General features: G+C 38.8%; 1 protein-coding gene across 1 annotated transcript; it reads right to left on the reverse strand.

Moving 5' to 3' along the window:
- Nucleotides 1-9805: 9805 nt before the first annotated feature.
- LOC104225810 (vesicle-associated protein 1-2-like) lies at nt 9806-14416 on the reverse strand. Its single transcript, XM_009777674.2, has 8 exons — nt 14220-14416; nt 14047-14117; nt 13879-13960; nt 12889-13004; nt 12519-12674; nt 12364-12405; nt 10812-10889; nt 9806-10384 (listed from the first exon to the last, which is right to left on the reverse strand). The coding sequence occupies exons 1-8, from the start codon at nt 14275-14277 to the stop codon at nt 10271-10273; spliced, it is 717 nt and encodes a 238-aa protein (XP_009775976.1). The 5' UTR covers nt 14278-14416; the 3' UTR covers nt 9806-10270.
- Nucleotides 14417-14640: the final 224 nt, after the last annotated feature.

The following is a 14640-nucleotide window of genomic DNA, read 5'->3' on the forward strand; positions in this document are numbered from 1 at the left end:
ATTTGTTTTTGGACTAACTGGTTGTGACATGTGTTTAGGGATGTTTGATGCAGTGTAGGACTAAGCTGGAAAATGTGTCACTCTCTGAAGTTTGGACCGCGACCGTGCTCCATTTTTCGAGGACCACGGTGGCCTTATCGCGGGGGCGAAATTTGATTGCGGTCAGCGGTGCTAAACAATCCAAAGTGGGGGTTCTCTAAAATTTCAACCACTACCGCGGTGTATTTTTTGCTGTCAGCGGTGGCTTACCGCTGTCGCGGAGCATTTTTCACGGTGGTCTCAAAGCAACAGCTCTTATGAACTTTACAACCCAGTCCGTGGTGCATTTATTGCGGCTGCGGTAGGTAAGAATGTGCGGGTCCTAGGGCTTGTTTATAATAGAACCTCAGGCCCCCCTTTTACATTTTTCGCTCTTTGCATTCTCAAACAGCATAGACTATTGTTCACTCACTCCCTAGTTTGCACAAACACAAGAACTGAGCTTCATTTGTTTCACATTTCACATCTGGTAAATCCAATCAACCCTTAGTCTTTAATTTTGTTTTTATTTTCTTTTAAATTGATAGTTATTACTTCTTCTTCTTCCTTTTTCTTTCAGTTTTGACTCACAGTTCCATAGTTTTAATTAGATTAGGTTTCAATTAGTTAGAAATGGTTATTAACTACCTAGCGGGGTTGATAATGTGTTGATTAATGCCAAAATGCTTGAAAATTAGAAACCCTAGGTATTGAGCCCTAATTTGCCTTTCGCGGTCCTTTGTTGTTTGATCGCGGTTCGCTATCATTTATGTTTTGTGAGATTTTAAGTCTTGATAACCGCGATTAGCGGTGGCATTTTCCGCTGACAGTGGTGCCTCTCCGTGGCCACGATGATTTTTCCGCGGTTCGCGATGATAAAGTTCAGAGAGATGCATTTGAGGGTATGCGGCCGCGGTTGATTTTCCGCGATCCGCGGTGCACTCACCGTGGATGCGCTTCTTTTTCTGCGGTCCGTGATACTATTGAATCAGAGAGGGGGTAGTCTGAGTACCATCTCTCCATGGCCGCAATGCATTTTTCGCGGTCCGCAGTCTGGTGTTTTGTTCTTGAACAGTCAACTAATATTCTACACTACTTCTTGTAGTATTTGCACTAACAAATTTCAACTGATTGTACTTGTAGACAATGGTTAAATCTAGAGGATCTGGTGACAAACAAAAGGGTAGAGCAGAATCCTCTCGGGGTAGGGGATGAGGCATGATTAAATTGACCCCAGCGGTTCAGAAAGCAATTGGGGAAACCAGAAAAAACATCAGAGCTGCAGATAGAGCTGCTTCCCATTCCGAGGAAAGTGAGTACTTACCCTCCCGTGAGGCATCAGAGTCTGATTCAGTGCCTGAATATGTACCCGACTTCCCGGAGTGACATAAGTTGAGAGATGAGCCCAAACCTTCAGCCTCCCTTACTGCTCATGCTCCAGTTCATGTATCTTCTGAGTCGTCTGAGGGCTCAGCAGAGAGTAGTGATAGTTCAGATTCAACCTCACCTACACTTTAGTCACCTGGACAGGATGTAGATGTCGGGATACCGGATGAAGAGGGAGGGGTGTGACTCAAACTGGGGGTGTGGAAAGAACTAGAAACCCCGAGGTGTGGCAAAAGTGGTTCGTCAATGAGTTGGCTTATCGCAAGTTCCGGGAGTGGTGGCCTCTAAGGTCCCTTATTCATGAGTTCTAGTTCATAGAGAGGGATCTCTTGCCGCACAACCCCAACGTGAAACAGAAATTCAATGAACGAGTGGGGTGGGATTACTTCACCAGCACGGTGTTAGAGGCAAACAAGCACTTAGTCAAAGAGTTTTACGCTAATGCTTCCCACATCAAGAAGGATACTAAAGTGCGGAACTTGAAAGTGAAGTTTGATGGGAAGACAATAAATGAATACCTGGGCTTTAATGAGGAAGATGAAGCATTTTACTTGGAGAAGGTAGCACTTGATGAGGCAGCCCGTCCGTGGTTGGCATCATATCTATCTCTCCCGGTCACCACCCCAACATGGTTGACAGCAGGGGTTCCTATCTTGAGGAAAACCCTAAACTTTGAGGCGAAAGGGTGGGAGACTTTTGTATGCAGCAGGCTTGACCCTACTACCCATGAAAACACATTGCCGGTATCTAGGGAAATATTAGTGGCAGCTATTATGGCGAGGTTCCCGATAATATCAGGAATGTCATGTCTAGGGTGATCACCAGAGTGGTCAACGAGGGTGACAGATCGTATCCCTTCCCAAACTTCCTCATAATGTACTTCGAAGATCAGAAGGTGGGAAAAGAAACTTTGATGTGAAGGTGAAACCTAAAATGCCCTTTTCATGGTACAGCCTCAGTGTCTAGACAAACCCAAAGCCAAAGAATCCAAGGGCAAAGCCACTACCTCTACTGGCCAATCTGAAGAGCCAGTAGTAGTAGTAGTCACTTCTTCTTAGCCTCCCACTGCCATACTAGAGCCTACCGCCGAACCATCTACTTCCACTCCTGCAGATATTCCATCCTCCTCAGCATACCAATTGATTGCCCACCGATTGAGCCAAACACTCTCCAGTATCAACAACTGGATGCAGGCAGCAACTTCTAAGTTGTCTGTACTATCTAGTTCAGTGGTAGCCCAGTCAGTGCCCCCACAGCCACAGGTGCCGGCTTCAGTAGAGGAGTCTCTCAATGAGCTTATGGACAACCAGAAGAAGCTCCTTGACAACCAAGAGCTGATAATGGATGCTCTTGCTGATCAAGGGAAAACACTTAAGGAGCTGAGCAAATACACAAAGAAGTTGAAGAAGACGCAGGCATCAAATGAGTCAGTTAAGGAATTGAGGGGAGAAGTGGAGAAGATGAAGGCAACTGACCATTTGCCTTTGGAGCTACTATTGCATGATCAGCCTCCAGCAACTCAGACAGAGCAGGTTTCGGAGAAGGATATTGAGAGAGCACCAAAGAGGAGGAGGATGATCCCCCAAGTGGATGATGTTGAGATTGAATTGGAGGAGATGGAGGGTGTTGCTTCTGGCCAGCCACAGGCCCCCGGGACAGATGATCCAGGTTCCCAGCCACAGGATCTCGTGCTACCACAAGACCCTACTCAGTCACAGGACCTCATGCATACGGAGGATCCATAGGGTGTTTTCTTCACTCTCTATCTTTCTTTTTGAGCTTATTTTTGGTTAGTTAGTATTGAGGACAATGCTAGCTTTCATTTGAGGGGGTTCCCCTACTTTGATTTTTGATTTGGTAGTTATATTTGGTAGTTGGATTGTAATTATGACAATATTTTCCTTCTTTGTGCTTATTTTTTCACTTTTGGTATGTATATAACTTTACCTTTTATTTTACTTTTCGTTGTTGTTCTATCTTGGCTTGTTTATAAAGTTACTCTCATGTATATATTCCTTCTTATGTATATTCATCTAACCCTCCCCCCCCCCTTGTACATATGCAGTTTGCTTTCTGCATTTTACTTCATAGCTTCTTTCGCAATTTCCTTACTAGTATAGTTTTTTATTTCATTTAATAGTTTTTTTCGGTTCGTAGCTTCTTATTTTACAATTTTGTGTGATCAATAAGCCTTTGGTTTTCTTAATGTCACGGTTCTTTCCAAAGGTGGAGTTTGTGTGAACCGGGTGGCTCTTCTCGATGATGGATGACATGACAACCTTCTTAAGGGTTTGAGTCTTTTTTTTTCTTTCATTTATGTGTAAATAGTAGTTAGCGAGCAATGGTGCCTCAGGCAAAGCTTCACTTGGGCCTAACACATTTACTTTTGACCTTATGGTTAAAAACAAATTGTTGTGTATAGGATGGTGATAGTTGTGACCTTGAGACTCTTGTGTTGGCTAAACAATCATCGAGTGGTTTCTCGAAACCATGTATGTTGCTCAAATCTTAGCTAAGGTTGTTGTGGTCCCCGACTCTGTTTCTTTAGCAATCCTATAGCTTGTGTGGTGAGGTATTGATTTGCAAGTCCAAGTCCCATGCCAATAAGTCTAGAACTTGCCCTGAATGTCTGTCTAGGCAAAATCCGAAGTGAAGCTCGAGTTGAGAAGTGATTATAGGCTCTCCTTGATCCTAATTGAGACTTGAAAACATTCATATCCTACCAATGATGATATCCCTAGTCAACCCCGTTGATCTATAGTCCTTAGTCTTTCAATAACCATGATACAAGCCTTTATCCGTTCTGAAATAATCCTGTCTTGGCACCCTATCTTTCCTTAGCACAAGGCAAAAGCATAAGTTTGAGGGTAGAGAAGAGAAATGCAAAAGTGATAAAAGGTACAAAATGAAGAAAAGGAAAGGCAAAAAGAAAAAGAAAGAAAATCCAAAAAGTCAAAAAGAAAGTAAACAATGTAGAGGAAATAAAGGGATTCAATAAAAGAAAAATATGAAAGGCATGGAAAGATTAGAAAAGAAAAAAAAGGATTGAAATGAACAACAAAGAGTGACATTGTGTCTCTTTATCCCCTAAAGAAGAAGTAAATGACTCAAAGAGTCAAGAAAATATATGCCAAAATGAAGCAAATGAAGTGCTTAAGGGAAGATGAAACCTTCTTAGACCAATACATCCTACCCTGAACCAAAAGTCTTCATTACATTCCCACAAAAGCCCTATATGATCTTGAGTTGAGTGAGCTTACATTAGTGGTGACTCACATAAGGGGCAAGCTTATGGTACTTAGAGCTGGACTTGTGACCTTCCTTTGAGAGAGATGAGTGTGTTTTCTACAATCCTCGTTCTGAGTGCTACAATCAAAAAGTGAGGTTTGCTTATAGAGAGTTGAGGAGTATGAGTTTGGGTTCCACAGCGACCAATATAACAGAAAGAGTTTCCTTGATGAGTTGAGTCAACTCTTGATGCTTTTGTGTCGTACTATAGCCATGGTGCTAAAAGGTTGTGTATTGTTGATAATGCATTTGAGTTGAGGGTAATTGTTAGTCCTAATTGATTCTTGATGAGGTTACTTTAGGACAACTGAATTTTTCTTTCTTTTATCTTGAGGAGGTGGGAATTACTTTGTTTGCTTGAGGACAAGCAAAAGCTTAAGTTTGGGAGAGTTGATAACTAGGGATTCTGGTCTAGTTTATGCTTCTTTTTGCTTGAGTTTTGGACTAAAATGTGTACAGGTATTCCCCAAAAGCTAACTTGTTGTGCTTGTTTGCAGTGTTTGGTAAAAAAGGGGCAAGGATGTCATAACCAGCTCAAAAAAGGAGTGAAACCTGCACAAGTGCAAAACCAAGTCAAAGCAGCGCTATAGCGGAAAATCCACCGCGGACGCAGAAGACCCACCGCGACTGCGCGCTTTTTATCACGGTCCGCAGTGGCAAGGATTCACAGAGTTGTCATTTTTTGAATTCAAGCTATCACGGTGATTTTATGCGACCGCGGTACCCCTACCGCAACAACGGTCCTTTTACCGCGGTCTGCGGAGAAGAGATTCAGAGAGCCTGGAGTCTGAGCTAAAGCTGAAGACTGCGGTCCGCAGTTGATTTACCACGGTCGCGGTAGCCTCACCGCTGCAACGGTCCATTTTCTGTTGTCAGTGGTACCTCCGTCAGGGGCATTTTTGTTTGGAAAATTTGGATGTGTATAAATACTACTTTTTCATATTTTTAGGTCATCTTACGTTAGTTGAGCACGTGAAGCGCCGTTTTTTCTATTTTGAGTAATTTTATAGCTTACTTAGCAATTAATCTTAGTCTCTTATCTTGTAATTACAATTTATGGATTATTTATCATCTCAATCTATGATTTCTTCGTCAATTATGAGTAGTTAAACCCATTAACTAGGGTTGTGGCTCAACCCTAGTATGGGTATTTAATGGGTCTATTGTTTTAGGGCTTAGATGTTTATGGGTGATGGGTATTTGGCTATATTTATGCTTTCTATATTGAATTAGTGATTGGAAACACTAATTTGTGTCTTTTTGACTTAGGCTCTTCTTGAGAAAGAGAGACTAAATCTAGGAATTTCAGGCCAACAAGGAATTGGGGTGTATTCAAGAGATTGATAGCCCCAATTAAAGAGTTAAACCTAGATATAGTAATACCCGACTTGAGCCAATATTGCTTTCACAAAAAGAATACCCAATTGGGCTTCAGAAAGCCAATTAGGGCAAAGTCACTCAAACTACCGAGAGGTATAAAGTGAGTAGTTTCGTGCATTGGCTATATCATGATCCTAACTATAACATTATTTCCCTAAGTTTGAGATCCCCTTAGATACTCATCTAGGAGAAAGTCACTTTCCTAGTGCCTCTTTACCCATTTAGAAAACCCTACAAAAATATCCATTTAGCTTAATTTCTTGCATCAGTAGTATTAAATTTAAAAGTAACAAACAAACAAGAATGATTGGAAGTGCAATTAAAAGCACTACACATTTCTAGATTAGATAGGAATCCAACTCCAAATATATCTAGCTCCTTGTAGATTCGATCTCGACCTTCTCGGGTAAAAGCTGCATCGACCGCTCTTGCCACTCTGTAGTGGTGTAGGGTTGGAACCGATCACGATACTTGCATGATTTTCTTCTGTTGTTTCATCCATGTCTATGATGATTTTTTCTTCACTTACAAGAGCCATGATTTTCTCATTCAAGACGAAGCATTTCTCTGTAGGGTGGCTAATGACGCGATGAAACTTGCAGTATTTCGGATCGCCAACTTTGCCAATTTTCTTTGGCCTTTTTGATTTAGTGAGATCGATGACTTTCTTGTCCAATTGTTCATCAAGGATTGTGGGCACGTCTGAATCTGAAAATGTATAAACCTTTGCCTCTAATTCCTTCGAGGTGGGATGACGCTTCTCCTCTTTGGAATATTGACTTAGGGTCTTATCCTCCTTCACTTTTTGCTTGGTAGTGACCTTCACAGAAGTTGCTTTCACTGCCATTGATTCTTTGGTTTGGTTCTTTGATGCAACATTTTTCTTGAACTCATTTTAATCAGCAAATGGAGATGCCTTTCCATGACTTGTGATGCTTAACTCCATGTCGTGCACTCGTGTTGCAAGTTCTTCAAAAGTTCGCGGTTTGATCCCTTGTAGGATGTACAAAAGGCCCCAGTGCATTCCTTGAATGCACATCTCCACAGCAGATATTTCTGAAAGGCGATCTTTGTAGTCCAAACTTGACGCTCTCCAACGATTAACGTAATCTACCACGGGCTCGTTCTTTCTTTGCTTGGTGCCTGTCAACTCTATTAGGCTTATTAAGGAATTCCTTCTCAAGTTGCTCCCAGCTATCAATGGACTCGGTCTCCAAGTCAATACACCAGTCAAATGCATTACCTTTCAGAGAATGAATAAATTGTTTTACCAAAAGGTCACCATGCGTTCCATCATTGCTACAAGTCTCAACAAAGTGGGCAATATGTTGCCTTGGGTTCCCTTTGCTATCAAATTGATGCAGCTTTGGTGGTTGATAATTGGTTGGCATGGTTAAACAATCAATCCTCTTAGTATAAGGCTTAGAGTAGTACAACGAACTTTGTGATGGTCCGCCATATTGAGCTCAGATAGTGTTTGTTATCATGTCTTGCAATTGTTGGACAGATAACTCCGCAACTGAAGTGGATTGTTTTTCCTTTTGAATGTTTAACTTTGCAAATAATTCCTCAAAAGCTATTTTTTGGGAGGTAAAGACAGGTGAACGAGGAGGGACATGGATCGACTCTCCAAGTGCATAGGCCTCCAATTTGTTCATGAGTTGAGCGATTTGAAGGTCTTTGCCTTCAACGGATTTCTTCAAGACCTCTATAGTCTGTTCCATCATGGCAAACTTTTCGTCCACGTTAGTTGCGTCAGTCATCAAGGCATTGACATTCGTTGAAACTGAAGAATCCTCAAATCCGCCAAGGTTTGAGGTTGTTTGAGAAAGTTCTCCAAACAACGAGAATGGGGTGTTGCCCCCAGAGATTGCGGTTGCGAACGTCATATGAGATTTGCTCTTCTTTGCCATCTCTAAGGAGGCGAAGTATTCGGATCCATCCAAACCACTAGCCTTGAACTTGCTTCGAGTGTTTGGGCCAACATGACTGAGCTCGGTGGATACGGCAACAGTAGCATCTTTGCATGAAACATTACACTTGCGGAAGGCCATTGTAGCAGTAGATCTGAAGTTTGTAGTTTTCAACTTGCAAGAAGGAGAGATGAAGAGCAGAATTGGTCCCACTGGGCGTGCCAAAATTTGTTTGCAATAAATTTCCGTAATACGAAAAATAAACTGCAACAAAAATAATATAAAGAAAAAGAAATTTTATTGATAAATATTTGTGCGTACAATTCTATGTATCTCTTGATTCTCCTCTCTAAAATTCTCCGTGATTTGAGGGCTTGAGAAGCGTCTTTCTTGAATGTAGGATGATGCGGACCTCCTTGTGATGTATTTAATTGCCAAGATCATCGAGCAAGACTTTGTTGTTACGGGTTAATCTCCGGAAAGAACTCCGTTGATCACACCTTTGTTGAAGAACTAAGCATTTGATGCTTGATCTCTCTGTTTGTGGATGCCTTCACCAATTGCGGAGTGTTCTTCTCCAACTCTAAATGTCCACCGAGAGTTATGTAACCCCTCTATTTATAGTTGTAGGGGATGGATAGTCCAGCTACATATGAACTCTCTTGCTTGATTCTGATTGGCCCATTTCATTTTTGCCCTTTGGCGACCTGTGGTTGGTTCTTACTTTTTGACTTAGACTGCCACATCATTTAACACGTGGCATCATCTTGTTGGCTTTGGATTTGACTGGACATGTCATGTCACTTGACATGTGGTACGAGTCTGGGCCTTAAGATGAAGAGAACATTGGGCTCGAAAATAATAAAATGAACTAATTTAACTTGTAAAACCCAAATTAATTATTTAATCCAAATTTTGTATGGATTAGACCCAATAAATTTCATATGTCTACACTCACCAACAAAATAAATATTCAAATGGGCAACCAATTGAGTAGTACTAAATTTGGATTGCCACAAAAATAGCAAAATAAGTTTAATAAAATGTTAAAATGTGATGTGCAAATTTCTTATTTCTTTATCAACGCGGGTGGACGGTGGTATGAAAAATGAACGGCTGAGATGGACGCTTGGGCTAGAAAACATGATAAAGCTTCGCTACAATTACAACGAATGTTTTGCATCATTACACCATCCTTTGAAATTTTAAGTACTACTATCAAATTAACAAGAGAATAAGTTGAGGACTTAACCTTGATTCTTCAAAATTATTTGACATGTGATAAAATAGGAGGCTATCGATAGGAATGGCAATGAGACAGAGCCGAGATGGATCACGATAGGGCAAGTAAAATTTGTGGCAAGGTAAGATTTCATCCACCACTGCCCTATTGTCATCTCTAGCTATCGGTCCATGGTTGATTCGCGAGAAAAATCGTCGTGACTCCTTCAATTTTAATTATGTGACAATAGTTTGACAAGACAAAATTTAAGAAGAAGAATTTTTTAAAAAATCTTGTGACCTTAAACATATTATAATATTTGTCTACTTAAAAAATTATTGAAACTTATTGTCTTAAACTTGTTATGATTTAGTGTAACTATAAAAATTTCTCACTAAATATAAATTAGGAAGTTTAAAGTTAGATTACTCTTCTTACATACAAAAAAAGTGCCATTATTTTTTAAACGGACTAACAGAAAAATAATATTGCATAAAATGTGTGTGTGAGAGAGAGTGTGTAGTTGATGTTCTTCCCTATTTATTTTTCTTAAAAAGAAAAGAACAAGAAACTTTCCTTCTTTGGGGCACCACAAAAATAAACAATGAAGACCTAATCAAGTCTTGGACATTGTAATAGGGCAAAGATAGTAACATGATCTTCACAATGGGAGAAATAAAATAGACTAAATTTTTATTTTTGTTTGATAATCACCTCGACCATCCCTGCTACCTGCTACCTGCTACCTGCCACCAACATAGTTACCAGTAACTCTGCCTACCAAAGCTGAAAATTAGACTACTTTATCTAATAGATACAAAGTTATTAGGACATTTTTTCAAGCTAGAATTATCATCCATAATGCTTAGTTACTAAAGTAGTTGCAGCATCTTTTGAGCCAATTAAATACCACATAAAAGGACAATGTTTTCCTACTAATGAGTTCAACTAACTATGACAAAAAATCACCATTGTTTCAACCACTGGCCAGCCTCTCTTTTTTCTCCTCGATGCTTCTCTGAGTTTGAGAAATGAACATTTAATTGAATATTTGATTACTGCTTTAACTTTTGAGGATGTAGCCCAAAGCTACACCTATCAAGCCAACAATGATGACAAACATGAAGGAAGCACCACCACCGCCGCGACTTTTGCCAACATCGCGCCTCAGAAGTTCCTACAGATAGTGTTTCAGAAGTAAGTCATTGTAACTAAAAGATACAACCACTCTAATCCAAATTATACAAAGGAGACTAATAGTCTGATTATGCAAGTTCAGCAAACAACACGGATTAAAGAGGACGGTTTCAGTAGGTTGACGACCAGTGTAAAACTAATCTAATTATGATGATCCTCACAATAAAAAATACCCCAACTTGCTAGGGATTGAGGCATAGTTGTTTGTGTATGAAAGTTCAGCTGGCTCTCACTTAAACCATTAGAATGAATCGACTATTCAGGTGAAAGGAGGACACAAATAATGGCAGGCAGAGGGATTTGCCTATGAAACTGCTCATAGATATAACAAATTCCATGGCCTCTCTACAAGTGTTGGAATTTTAGGAGGCACAAGAATCAGAAATAGAAAGTAATGTTACCCTTACCAATTCTTGACGAATTCTGTTACTGTGATGTAGAAAAGCAGTTTTCTCCTCCGTCAATCTGTAAATAACTGATTTTGCCTGAAAAGATACGTCCAGATTAATCATGTTGATGCGGAAATGTAAGGTAAGGACGCAGGGCAATATATCCTTTCAAGCAATATCTATAAAATCATTTAACAGCAAGCATCAAAAGTTTGAAGGATTTAAGAGTAGCTGCAAACGCGTTTGCAGAAAAAGCTTGACTCGTTCGAGGACACGGAAACAATGTCATCACTCTTCAGTAATTAGGGATTAATACCAAGTGAACCCACAAAGTTCCTCAGCTACGTAGTTGAAGTCAATGTTTCACCATGGCATCTCAGAGATAGAGTCCGAAGTCCATTGTAGTTGAGGTCATTGTTCCATATATAGATCATCAACATTGAAAGCATAAATAAGCTATCTCCGACATAATCTACTATCTAATAATTTAGGGTAAGAACGGATCAAACTTCTCTTCAGATCACTACTAAATTCGGATGTTTCATTGTCAGCAAATGATTCACTTTAGTTAGGGACAATACACGGAGAGGTAATATGACTAGCCAGCATCTTTTGTGAATTAGGATGACAAGACAACTGTACTCACGCAAAGAGAATAAAGAGACGAATGGAGAATGAATCACGAAGAGAATGATGATCCCTTAATCGCAGATTAGGTTCCAAGCGAAAGATACCAAAATAAAGGGAGCGCGCTATAGGACACTAGCTGGCCTTTACTTGAGCCCATCTTTCTAAAAAAATATCTCTAGCCAAACGCAAATCGTCGAGTTCAATTGGATCAACTAGATATCAAGATAAAGCTTGCAGCAAAAATTAATACTAAGGCCCACTCATCTTCTGTTCATCTTTCTAGTTTGTACTTGATTAAACAAATGACTCCAGCCATCGCAAGCCCTCCCTACCCGCTCCCTCTCCCAAATTTCCAAAGCCAATTATACACCTACCTGTTTTTCAAACTTACAATCATCTCAAGGCATTTGTACATTAGTTGGTAACATGTCGTAGATACTGCAATAAACTCGAGTTGTTTTCAGTCTACATCTCTACCTCCTAACTTATTTACACTTCTTTAGATAAGAAATGTTTTGAGATCATTAGGTCATTCAGAAACATCTCAAAAGACACAAGAAACTCTGCTAGATTATGTCAGCATTAGACACCTTCCAATAACAAGAATGCGCTTGCTAAGGGAATGTTGATTCTTCCCAAATACTACAAATCAGTAACCATGAATACGCCTCATAAGCATTAGACACATAGGAGATGTTTAGTACTTCTGCATGTCAATCTATACTAACTTACCACATGTGAATATCGGCAAATAATAACATCCATAGATACACACAGGTATAGAACATAAAAGAAAATTTGACATTCATACACAAAATTACGGTATACGCATATAATATTGACTATCAACAGGACATAAGTAAACAAAGACACACATATGTTATTGACTTTAATGGGACGTTAATGTATGGAACAGTATGGAATTGTATAGAAATTTCACCTCTGAAGATTTGTCATGAGTTTCAAGGAATGTTCTTGTGAGCTGCAGGTAACAATGATAAGCGTGAATAATCAAGATTCACTAAGAGTAAGATGAAACATACAAAAAGAATCATTAAAGCCGATAAATAAGGAATAAGCGATTCAGTAAACAACCTCAGAACCATTTTGACTGCCATTCTCTGTCAAGGATTGTCTTGGCGAAGAACCTTCTTCTGATCCTTCTGCAACGGGAGATGGTGGTTGCGGTGGGGGAAGATAAATCACTTTCAATTTGCACTCTTCCACAACGCGTCCAGGCTCCTTATTGAACTACAAAGGGATCAAAAAACTTCACTAAGCTTAAATGGTTGTGTAACGACAAGGACGACTAAAAGGTGATCCGTATTTTATCGTTCATTTCTTAAATCAAACATTTCATTACGGTTAAGTTAAATATGACAACAAAGATACACCTTTCAGTCTTCACAGACACAAAATTATAAAGCAATGAAAAGGAGAAAATTCCACTTATTTGTACAATTACCATTTCTTGGGTGATGTCTTTCGGAGAGGTACCGGCAGTTGCAACTACACTCTGAAGCAGAAACTTGTCTTTGCATTGCATGTCAGCAGGCGCCTCCTTCTGCGCTTGCATTGTTACTGCCAAAAAATACAAACTAATATCAGTTAACCAAGAAAACAATCTAACACTGATAATGTGATGCTGAACAAGGACCAGAAAGGATGAATACTTATAATATCCCAATTAGATGAACTATAAGTTTTAAGTTTAAAATTTAAGCTGCACTGATAAGCTTAAATGGAGCGACACCGACAGTATGGATTCATATACATCACACCAACTTAATTGGGATTGAGGCATCAGGCATAATTATTGTTGTTCATTTGAACTTCTTTAGAATCTAAATACCGGAAATGACTTCCTTTTCTCGTTCTCTTTTTTTAGACGGTGGTGTTTGGACCATTTTAAGCGCACTTCGACTATTCCACATATACCTCCTACCTTCTGCCAGCATACATTTACACCGGGACGAGATTATTCCAAATACTCCCTCCATCTCAATTTTTGACGGTATCTGACTAACATGCAACTTTTGAAGAGAAAAAAAAGACAAATTTTTGACCCATAAGTTAAATATACATAAAATACACAAACAACACTTTCTACAAGAAGTTTAAGTACTATGCACTAACGGTATAAAAAATATTCACACAATCAGGTCACTTATTAGGTAATTACGTAATTGCAGGTAAATCTCTTGATTAACATTAATTGACAATCAAGTAAAAATGATAACTACCATGCTATCATACATTAAAATTAACTGTATATTACTTAAATACTTCTATAAAACCACACGTTTATGTATAATTGGAGCCAACAACAAGTCACATCAATTCTTATAAGAGCATATTTATAAGAGCAAAAATTAAAAAATTAAAAAATTAAAAAACGTCAAATAGTTTCTAAATAAAGAAATATGAACAATTTTATGAGATACATAAAAAGTACCAATGACATCACAAGTGGATCTTGGCAAAACAATGCCAGTGTTTGGACGAACACAATATTTTTTGGGATTCGTAGTTTTGACCTGAAAAAAATAAATAAAACAAAATATATAAGAAACAAGAAATTTAAGAATTACAAAAAAAGAGAGTAATTTGGAACAAAATGTACCTTAAAGGCAACATGATTTTCAGTTTTATTTGATAATTGAAGGGAACAAGATATCTGTTTCTTCAGCTCAACTGATCAAACCCCATTACAGATAAAAGGAAAAAAAAAACACATTAAAAATTAGAAAAAAGAAATGATGAAAATTAACATAAATTAAGGAGGATAATTTTTACATGGGAATTTGAGCTCAAGAGGATCGATGTTGAGAAGTTCTTGTTCTGCACTGCTCATTTTCTGTTCTCTTTTTCGTTTTTTCTTCTTTTTTTGGTTCAGAAAGTGAATTAGAAAAAGGAAATTTGATTTCTTAGTTCTTTACTTTAGTGATTACAGACTTTTGGGGGTGATCCGTATATGTCTCACTTTCCCCTCTGTCCCTCTTTCCACATTGGCGGATTATATACATTTAATGTAAACTCGAATTATATAAATATATTTTTAAATTTTAAGTATTACTCCCTCTATTCTAATGTCAAACTTTTAATTTTGATTGTAAATTCGGACATAAAATTTTTAATTTTTTAAAAACAAAATTTAAAGGTAGTCACAATAGGGCGGTCAAATTTGGCCCAATCCCAAATGACCCGTCCAGCCCAC

The sequence above is a fragment of the Nicotiana sylvestris genome, chromosome 12 (genome assembly GCF_000393655.2).
Source record: "Nicotiana sylvestris chromosome 12, ASM39365v2, whole genome shotgun sequence".
NCBI lineage: Eukaryota > Viridiplantae > Streptophyta > Magnoliopsida > Solanales > Solanaceae > Nicotiana > Nicotiana sylvestris.

Coding starts and splice junctions, on each gene's coding strand:
- LOC104225810 (XM_009777674.2), bottom strand. CDS start 14,277: ATGAGCAGTGCAGAACAAGAACTTCTCAACATCGATCCTCTTGAGCTC. Junction 13,961..14,046: donor AAAATCATGTTGCCTTTAAG/GTACATTTTGTT, acceptor TATTTTTTTCAG/GTCAAAACTACGAATCCCAA. Junction 12,406..12,518: donor GCAGTCAAAATGGTTCTGAG/GTTGTTTACTGA, acceptor TGTTACCTGCAG/CTCACAAGAACATTCCTTGA.